At 39.7% G+C, this 11,077-nt stretch overlaps 1 protein-coding gene across 1 annotated transcript in view; it reads right to left on the bottom strand.

Annotated features, from left to right (window-relative positions):
• Nucleotides 1–1,329: 1,329 nt before the first annotated feature.
• The window catches only part of LOC144829032 (molybdenum cofactor sulfurase-like), a 1,966,499-nt gene continuing 1,956,751 nt past the window's right edge, over nucleotides 1,330–11,077 (bottom strand). Inside the window, exon 15 of the mRNA XM_078687750.1 lies at nucleotides 1,330–4,167. Within this exon, the coding sequence (XP_078543876.1) occupies nucleotides 4,021–4,167 (147 nt within the window). The 3' untranslated portion in view covers nucleotides 1,330–4,020. The remainder of the gene's footprint in view (nucleotides 4,168–11,077) is intronic.

The raw sequence follows: 11,077 nt of genomic DNA, 5'->3' as shown, positions 1-11,077 counted from the left end.
GCATACACCAGCACACGCATAGTAAGTCAAAGCTACATGTGTGGTCTTGGGCTACGCTCTAAAGTGTTAAATCATGGAAGATCGAAGAGTCTTATTGGAATTATAACAAGACATATTTCAATTACCAGCCCGTAATTACTTGAATATTCTTTTGTGCTGATGCAATCTTTACTTGTCCCACATTTCTGTCAAACTTTTTTGTTAACACCACAGAAAAAACGTTGTCCTATTACAGTTGTAGTATTTACAGTAATCGTGAGTGGTGTAAAAATGAAAACCAGTGGGGCAGGAGACAATTGCCTCTTCCTTTTCACCTTAGCAGATTGAACGTTTTCAACAGGGCCTCAGTGTTCTCTTTGTTCATATTTATCATTTTTATTCTATATAATAAACAGGTAGTTCATCTGCTCACTTGGTGTAGTATTGATGTGTGACAGACTACTGCTTCGGTCTCAAGGTCTGTCAAGAAGTAACCACAGATATCTCATCTTGGCCTATGGCTGTGCTTGCATCAGGAGACTTGACTCACACAAAAGTTCACAAGGCGAGGCAACAGAGGCCACTTCTCACGTACTTCTGTGAATGCCTCATTCTCACCTGTGCTGGTACTTCTGTTGCACCACTTTGGAGCACTTACATGAGCACCAGTTAGGCAAAGTTCATTTTTTTAGGCACAGGAAAATTACATTTTTTGCCCAGAATTGATGTTGATACAACGTGAAGACTCGAGTTCCAAGTTCTAAATTTGCAGCTCTGTCATAAAGCCACATCTTTTCCAGCTTGAAAACGATCTCCCTAGACTACACTCGTGGTACAAGTGAGACATAAGGCAGGTGGTTGATCACAGCCTATGCTACTGTAGTATAACAACAATCTATGTTTAAAATACACAAAAGGACATATTGAAGTGGACACTTGCAACAGTACCGAGGTGTGAAGTTCTGCTGTAAAACAGGACACCTTATGTAACAGCAAGGCAATGTGGGCCCTAATGCAAGATAGGAATGTGAGCTCCTACAAACCTTCCCTTTTTGTCTTTATAAAAAATAGTCACTAATTAGGGTGAAATAGGTCCTAGTGTCTCTGCACCTACTTCAATAAAGCTTGATAAATATCTGAAGCACCATTTTACATTTCAATAAAGCCAAGGAGGCTCTGACAACTGCTTTATATACTGTGATCAGCAGTGGTCTTGTCAGCAATTTTTCTTTTCCCTACATATCCGTTGTTAGTGCTGACCCCTCACATGCCCACCCTCCTGCCCGACAACCAGTTTAAAAAATGCCATGATGCGGTCAGCTCTGCCTGCCTAATAGGAAAAAAAACTTCTTTTAAAAACGAACTTCCTTTATTGCCATTTAACCAGCAGACAAAAATTACAATACATTTCCGAGCCATGGCCACATTACAGTAACTAAGAGCATTCCGAAAGCATAGTTTCTCTCCAATCTCCAAGATATCTTGTATCTTGTAATGATCAAGTGTGCTTCATCCTGGGTCTGTGTCAGAGGGGTGTGTATGTCTGCTCAAAAGTATACCTTATGGGAAATTACGCATGCATAAGCATCCTGGGGGGGGAGGGTAGCAGACATCCTCCATTCGAACTGTCTGTCCTACCCATTGCAGCTCCTATCTCAAGATTTTGAAAAATTATAATGTCAATTTCATCCATGGAGCGGAACAGGCACGCTGCTGTAAACATGGCAAAAAAACTTTGACAAAGCCAGTAGACCTCTTGGAAGCAACACCTATTGGCTTTACCAATGCTAGTGATTTAATTCACATTCGCCAAAGGTGGGTGAAGAACAATTATAACAGCTTGTTGACAAAGTTTTGGGAACAGTTTTCAAATTAAGTAATTCAAATTATTTAAAAGTAATGACATATTATGACAAAATTTGAATATATTTTTTAAGAACATCACTAACGGAAAAGGCATGTCTCCAGAAAAATAAACGTAAACTTCCTCCATGCTGCAGGCTTAACATTGCTGCAGTTCAGTGTCTGCGAGGCGTAGCCCTAAGCACAATGCAACGCTAGTCACTCACGTAGCCATCATCTAAAAGAACACATTCCATAGTGCATATTAATATGTAATCAAAGGAAAAGTTACACAAAGACTCTGAATTCCTGTTAAACGCATTAAAATGCAACAATAGTCATTCAGTTTATGTTGGTGCACTACACCGTGATACATTATTCTTTAATAAAGCTCCAACTGCAATTGTGGAGTATATTGGGATTCAAAACTGACCCAAATTGATTTTAGCGATGTTTATAAAACCACTAGTAATTTCAGAAACACAGCTTTATTTACATGAAGCTATTAAATTTGGACTATGTATTTTGAAAGATAGAGAAAAGGTTAATTTGCATAAAAAAATATTTTTTAACAGTGTATGCAGCTTGTCCTTTGAAATGCCTGCTCATTGGAAACACAAGCTAGCAGCTAGCAGCAAGAAGAACAAAGTGTGTTTAGGACAGCAGTACCACCTCCTGTTGAAAGGGGCAGATCTGAACAAAAATATAAACCCACTTTATGAAACGCAGGTTCCCACAAGGCAATTAAAAAAAGAAGTTGTACAAATTGACACAGATGTTCCTCAAGTAATTTTCATAATTTAAAAGACATTGTGGAAAGCTGAATCCAGGTCCTCACAATGCAGAGTGAATGTGTTATCACAACCCAGTCCTCACAAGCAGTGCCGGTGCTGAGCACCGGAAACAAATTAATTGTCAACAGCACAGTTATGACAGTCTGCCACATGGTGGCACTGCTCAGCTAATTTAGAGATGAGCAGAACAACTGTTGTTTATTAATACAATAGCCATAAAACTACTAATACCTGCTTCCCTAGCCTGGAATAATCAGAACTGTCACACTTACAGGCGAGAGAGATGCTTAGTAGGTGTTTTCGTACCGCCATTGGCAACAATGACGGGGCAATGGGTGGTGCAAACTGCAGTGGCATTCTAGTCAGGTTCCTGGCAATTATTATTTTACAAATTAAGCACTGCTCACAAGGATGTTAACACAATTAATTCTTCCTCTCTACCACTACTACTACTACGGTACACTGAACAGGTGTCACAAGCTCACAGCACTGACATTCTGTGTGCAAGTTGAGTGCAAAGTTCTGGTTTTCACATAAAAGCAGAAGTTTACACAACAGGGGAAAGTAGACCATGCTCATACAGAGACAATGGTCTAGTCACACCATAAATCACAAAACGCTGCATGCTGCCACCATTGCTTTAAGTAATATAATAGACAGTGAAATATTGTTCCTGTCCTAGGTGTAAGGGCATGCTTGATGCACCTCTTTAGGTCACAGGACAGATCCTGGACCTCGCATGCTCAAGGACAGGCCTAGCCCTCGGTACATAGTCTAGATTAGTTGGATGCTGGGGTAAAAAAACATAAAAATTAGGTTACTAGTTCCACTTGCAGTTGGGCAATCGGCCAGGGAACAAGCCTGGATATAACGCAGGGGACATTTTCAAAACTCGTACCAACAATTTTTGTTACAAAAAAGTAATAAAGTCTTTAGTAACTGACTTTTCTAAATTGAAACGGTTTACATAAATGATTACCTCCCTATAATGAAAACCCTACATGTCAGTTCCTGAGTGACTGTTCGTAGTACTACTGTTCTTATAAGGCTATTTACTTTTTCGTGAAGGTGTGCATTCACGCAGGACACAGGTGTGCACCTGTTTTTATGTGATGCACTTTCTATAGCACACCCTTTCAACTATTACCCGGATGTGCTGCAAAGAGCACAGCTCGAAAATAAAGAAAGGGAATCAGAACTTACGGTCTTCCGCGCGTGCACTAACCAGGAACACTTTCAAGGAAAATGTATTTGCTCTAGAAAGTGCTATCACAAAAAAGCAGGCGCATAGCTGTGGCCGGCAGGAGGCACTCCTTCATGACACGGTCTCTATTTCTCAATAATAAAACTAGTGTTTTCAAAGTCAAGATTCCCATTAAAAACATAACTGACCAAATAATCTAAACTATTCAAGCATTTTCAAGTCAGTGGACAGTGCATGTGCAATTTGTTCATTCTTCTTCTGCACCGGAACTACTTTGGATCCTACAGATAACACAGTGGACGCAGAGGAGCCGAGTTCCTGATTCTGTAGGTACATGCCAAATGTAGTCTGTGAAAGACAGAATAAAGATGAATTCATTAGTAAGCGGCTAAATGGATTAAGGAGCCGCTACTTTGTTAAATGTTTCTCATTCAAACATTTATGAATTCTTACAGTGTTTGTGTGTGTGTGTGTGTATGTATATATATATATATATATATATATTCCTTTACTCCATTCCACCAAACGTCGCTCCAAAATACCACGAGTGCTTACTCTACGCACGGTGTGGTGCGTAATTATTTCTCCAACACTTAATCGCCGTTCTCCCTAGACCAATTCAAACAGAGAGCAATCCAAGCCATATTACACAGTCCACATAGCCGTATTTATTTTTCGTGCTGCAGTTTCAAAGTTTCAAATTTAAAGTTAACAAACGCGTTTCGGCATTGCTGCCTTCGTCAGTATTAACGTGAAACAAAAATACGTGAGTTTAAATAAAGTTGTACTTTACAAACATGATATGCATAGAAAGTGACGATGTGTTTCATAAACATAAAAAACTGAATCAAAGAAACACTTCATTATGGCGGCCATCTTAGAACGGTCAAATCAAGCACCGCGAATATCATATTTACATAGTCATTATTTACATATGCAAGTGTCCCTATGTTTATAGACATTGATTTGGTAAATTTCATTGAAATTATTTGTGAGATGATTAACTACAAATATTAATTCATTGGTGACATTTTTATATAAGCAATCTAGCTATTTACAATGACTTCTAATGGATGATGGCCAAAAGTGTGTGATTCCAATATGCAACAAATAGATACATTTATCTTGCCCTGAATGGGCATGTATTTAAACAATTGTCTTTAACATTTGTTGTAACTGAAAATGTGTCAAGGAAGGGGATGAAAGGAGAAAGAAATAGAAAGATACAGATGGTGGAGGGCCATCGAGAAAACATAACCATCTATGTATTTATTTCTCAGTGTTTGGGTTATATCCTAGGGATCAGAACTTGATCTATCATTAAATGAGTTTCTAGCCTATATGAACCCACATCTCTTCCTCGTTAATCAGCCCTCTTGGGGTTTTGGTTTGGAGCTTGATGATATACTTGGATTCTAATGTGCGGAGCCTTTTGACCCAATCTCCTCCTCCTTTCAGATTTAACAACCTCATCCAGGATGAAGAATGTGAGTAAGTTGCTGTTGCTTTGATGTTCTTTTTCAAAGTGACGAGCAACTGGACAGTTATGATCTTTATTATTGATGGCTCACATATGCTCCAAAATTCTGTTATTTGTTGGCTTGATTGTGCTCCCCACATACTGTTTTCTGCAGGGGCACACAAGACAATAGACCGTATAGTCTGAATTACAGTTTAGCAATTTGGAGATGGGGGTTTTGGTCTCTTTTCCAGGTATGAGATATTCTTTGACTTTGTGGCTATTTTTACAAGCTTTGCATTTCATGCAGGGATAGAATCCCAAGATTGAGGCTACTTTTTTCTGTTTAGAATCATAATGGCTGTTCACTAGATGGTCTTTTAGTGAGTTTCCCTTGCTGTATGTTACTAAGGAGTTTTCCGCTAGGAGTTTCCCTACTACATTATCTGCTTTGAGAATATTCCAATTTCTTTTTAGAATTTGGAAAACTACTGAGGACTTTTCTGTGAAATTTGTTATCAATCTTCCTTTCTGATCTTGGGTCTTAGGTTTATCTAACAGTAGTTGATTTCTTGCGATTGTATTGCATTTTGTTTCTGTTTGATCCAAGATACCCTTGCAATAGCCTCTTTGAAGGAATCTCTTTCTAGATTGCATTATTGCATTTTCACATTCCTTTTGGGTGGAGCAGTTTCGCTTCATCCTAAGGAATTCACCCAGAGGGATGTTGTTGACTACACTTCTTGGATGACAACTTCCCGCATGTAGGATGGTATTTCCTGCTGTGGGTTTTCGAAACAAGGCGGTTTCTAGATTATTATCTTCTACATAGACTCTCAGATCTAAGTAGAAGACCTCCTTTTTGCTCATGCTGCTGGTGAAGTTGAGATTGTATTGATTAACATTCAGAGCCTTAGTGTATTCCTTAGCTTCACTTTGTGTACCTCGCCACAGGATGAAAAGATCATCGATGTAGCGGGTCCACAGTGCAATCTTGTCCATCCATTTTTCATTGGTACCCGCCCAGGCCACATGCTTCTCCCACCAGCCCACGAATAAATTCGCGTAACTGGGGGCGAAGCACGTGACCATCGCGGTACCCTGCTGTTGTAAGTACAGTTGCCCAGAGAATAAAAAAATGTTGTTATTCAAACAGAACTTGTTCATTTCAATCAGCATACGATTGTGTGTCAGATATTTCAATACTCTTTTTTCAAGAAAGAAGTTCATGGCTTGTAGTCCATCTTCGATGTCAAGGGTTATTAATAACATGTCCTCTTCCCATCTTGTTCCTTCAAAGATCCTTAGAAAGTCTTTCATGTCCCGTAGGTAGGGACTTAAATCTTTGACAAAGGGGGAGATGAAGTTGTCAATATATGTTGACGTGTTCACTAATAAGCTGTTTTTTGATAACACAATTGGCCGACCAGGTGGCCAAACTTTACTCCTATGCACCTTGGGCAGGTGATAGAATGTTGCAAGTTGAGGGTGATCACATTTTAGATATTTCCAATCTTCCAGATCTAGTATCCCTTCATCTTTCCACTTTGTAATCAAGATGGTAAATTCCAAGATACTTTGAAGATATTGTTGTCTCTTGATTGGTATATAGTGTTCTTTCTTTTTCAATTGAGATAGTGCTTCGTCCTCGTATTGTAGTTTAAGAATTACTACATTCCCACCCTTGTCAGAGGGTTTGATAATTATAGTATTGTCCTCTTTCAGTTTTTTGATTGACTCCCATTCCTTGACACATTTTCAGTTACAACAAAAGTTAAAGACAACTGTTTAAATACATGCCCATTCAGGGCAAGATAAATGTATATATTTGTTGCATATTGGAATCACACACTTTCGACCATCATCCATTAGAAGTCATTGTAAATAGCTAGATCGCTTATTTAAAAATGTCATCAATTAATTAATATTTGTAGTGAATCAACTCTCAAATAATTTCAATGAAATTTACCAAATCAATGTCTATAAACATAGGGACACTTGCATATGAAAATAATGACTAGGTAAATATGATGATATTCGCGATGCTTGATTTGACCGTTCTAAGATGGCCGCCATAATGAAGTGTTTCTTTTGATTCAGTTTTTTAGGTTTATGAAACACATTGTCACTTTCTATGTACATGATGTTTGTAAAACACAACTTTATTTAAACTCACGTATTTTTGTTTCACGTTAACACTGACAAAGGCGGCAACGCCGAAACGCATTTGTTAACTTTAAATTTGAAACTTTGAAACTGCAGCACGAAAAATAAATATGGCTATGTGGACTGCGTAATATGGCTTGGAGTGCTCTCTGTTTGAATTGGTCTAGGGAGAACGGCGACTAAGTGTTGGAGATATATATATATATATATATATATATATATATATATATATATATATATACACACACACATATATAAATATATACACTTACTAGCCTACTTCTGGAACTCAGGAGTAAGCCAAGAGCACTACAAAAGTAAGTCATATAACACCTGATTCACAAAGATGTTTCTAAATTTATATAGAAACATGTTAATTTCATGGGTAAATGTCCTTCAATTTTATTCAAATACAGCAATACTTCAAACATATTTATTATTATCTTTGTTTATATATGTATATGATACACAATGGAAAATAATTGGGCACAATTGACATAAAAAAAACAATAAAACTACACGCAGAGCTTTATATTTTCACAGGTATGTGGTTTCAAGTTGTTGATATCCCAAAACTCTGCAAGTGTTCAGCATAACACTGCACCAATCACAGCTAGCAAGATCTTTGGAAAAGTTTGTTATTTCATTTTTTGCGTAGGCACTTGTATTTGAATAATCCACAACTGTGCTGGCAGTTGACATTAAAACAGTGCCACTGCACAAATGTGCATGTGGGTACTATTTTTTAAATGCCACCACTAGCCCCTCATGATCTTTGGGGGAGTTCTCTTGTCCTTCACTCCAGTGAATACAAACACTTCCAAACCATTTCAAGATTGGGATATGGTCAGCGGAAAGTTTGTGAATGTCCAATTACGGACATGTTTTGGATTCTACAAATTAGTAACGTCTAAATCCCGCCCCAGCCAGTGTGAGGGAATTACTCCCATGTAATACGGGTAATATTGTGCAGTACTAATATTATTTATTAATGCTAGGTCACCTTTTGTTTTGGGACTGCTTAGCAGTCATCCTGCCATTTGTGTTCAATTCTATTCATGTCTTCGAAATAAAAAACGATCATGAAAGTGCATACATAATAGATAAAACAATTTCCAAAATATCAAACTATTCAAATTTATGAACTGAAATAAGGGAATGCGCAAAAAAACAAGCATTTCCAATGCAATAGGTCTCACATTTACGTGAGTTTAAGCTATTGCCATTGTAAATGACAATGCCTTTTATTTATGTTTGAAAAATCAAAAAATAAATAAAAGGCATTGTCATTTACAATGCCAATAGCTCAAACTCGTGTAAATGCGAGACCTATTGCATTGCAAATGCTTGTTTACTCTAGTGTGTGCCACCTGTTTTTCCTTAAGGTGCCTCTGAAAGATTGGCTTCCCTCCTGCGCCCACACCTACCAGTCACAGATCAGGTCAGTAGCCCATTGTCGAGAGTCAAACTTGACAGCAATTTTGTCACTTCACATGCAGATATTCGATCGAATGCACATCAAAGAAACACTTCAAACGTCAAGTCCCAGAAGGCAGCCTCTTCTGGTTATAAATTACATGGAAATGTAGCAGCACTGTAGTCGCTTATCATGATCATCTCCGACAGTGGAGCAGACTTACCGCGGAGTTTATGCCATGTTATAATTGACTACAAAAAGGGGGTGGTGATGGACAGAGCATCTGAGTTAATCAGGGCTTGATCCATCACCGTTTTTTAGCTCACTGCACCATCCCAGTTCAGAACCTGGCTATATGCAAATTAGTCTGTCCCTGGCCCAGTGCATCATGGGAACAGGGCAGACCAAACTACCAAGCCAATTCTTCACTGGAAAGGAAACAAGCTTCCGGGGACCGGTTTCTGCCATTACAGCCGTCTTCGGCCCGGCTTGCTTGAATCCTGATGGTGCAATGAGCAAGGGACTCACGTCTGAGCATACCCTTCCACACTCATGGTGGCCAAAATAATTACAAAAAGGGGGTGGTGATGGACAGAGCATCTGAGTTAATCAGAACACTCCTACCCAGTCAACAGATCAGGGCTTGTTATAATTGACAGGATGGAGGGACAGAGAAATAGTTGGTCACAGGCCAGTGACATCTATATAAGACCATGACAAGTGAAGTGTATGTTAGTTGCCTGACATATTTGTTTCAGAAAGGATGGTAGGACTGTCTCAAATTCTTTGGCATGTCTCCGCAAGTTTATTACAGCTAGGCACTTAGTCAGTCTGACCCTTGCATCAGTAAGGACAACAGAGTTGGGGCAAAGTCAATAATGCCCAATGGGTGGTCATAAGGGACTTTCTCCAACCTAGCATTGCTGCATCAGATAATGAAAACTAAAGAAAACATGAAAACACATCACAGGCATATTTGTACCTCTCCCCTAGACGCCACACCTGTAATTGTCCAGACCAGTGATCAGCAACTCCCTGCAGGTAATTGCGGTTCCACAGCTTGCTGAAGTGTAGAGGACCAAGGCGGAGACACTGGGAAGGCTGCGCACAACATGGCTAGCGTCCCGAATTTATATGCCCTCCCTCCCGATCCGTGGCCGATAGAATCCTCACACACAGCTGTGGTGATAGGGATAGCATCAAGTGCTCTGCAGATAAAGGTGGGCAACTGTGGCAGACAGGTTCAAAAGTGGGCTTCGAGGGGGGAGGATCCAATGACCAATGCAGCAGACCCTCTGAGTTGGATGTACAAGTGTGGCCCGCCGGCTGTCCCAGCTGGAGGACAGGGCATATCACTCAGAGACTGCTCACCCTCCTGAGGTACACCATGAATGTGACGTTCCGTAACTCAATGATTTTTATTAGATTTAGGAGGACCTTGGCAACTCATTAGCAATAACTTATTGCAAAGACCAAAACAAAATAGCAAATACTGACAACGTCAAAAGGCTGACAGGCAACACCAAACCGCAGGACTTTTACAATGCTTGTTTAAACTACGTTATCCAGTTCTTAACCTATGCTTTTAAGACACAAAGGGTTTTTGTTAACGCGCCTCAACACAATCTTAGAGCACCAATAACTGATCTATTAGCAACATCTAACGTGAGACGAGCTTCTAGTGAGACCCTCTCCAGATGACCCGTTGCTTTCAGACGCAGACAGCTCTCCTTAAGATTGCAGATTATGAGCACTAAGGGGCTGGGTGATCTTGTGCACACTGTGCCTGATTATTGCCTGCCATTCTCTCCCCCTTGCCTTCCGATACCCACCCCCACTTAGCGCCCTACCTCCTCATACATGTTGCTGGGATGTCTTCTCTGCAGAGGCCGATATTTTTAAGCTTGAAGTCAGTTTACGGGTAGAAAGATGTACACCCTGAAGAGCGTAAGGCAGGCATACAGCTTCTTTCTCCTAGTTTTGCCGGGTAGCGACCAGCAAGGTGGCTGGGGAAACAGAAATATGAAAAATCGCCTTACGGACACACAGCTTCTGTCTCCGATGCATGACAGTGAACTGGCAACTAATGGCTCGTATGAAAATGCGCTGCTTACACTGTTTCAAAGAACAGAGGCGAGAAAATTAACAATTAGTTGCTAACTCTAGAGCACTATACTATCCATGCAGAATAATTTAAAGCAACGGCGTGCTACTGT

The sequence above is a fragment of the Lissotriton helveticus genome, chromosome 4_1 (genome assembly GCF_964261635.1).
Source record: "Lissotriton helveticus chromosome 4_1, aLisHel1.1, whole genome shotgun sequence".
In the NCBI taxonomy this organism is placed as follows: domain Eukaryota; kingdom Metazoa; phylum Chordata; class Amphibia; order Caudata; family Salamandridae; genus Lissotriton; species Lissotriton helveticus.
Note: the sequence above shows the minus strand (reverse complement) of the source record. Positions and strands in the feature narration are given on the sequence as shown.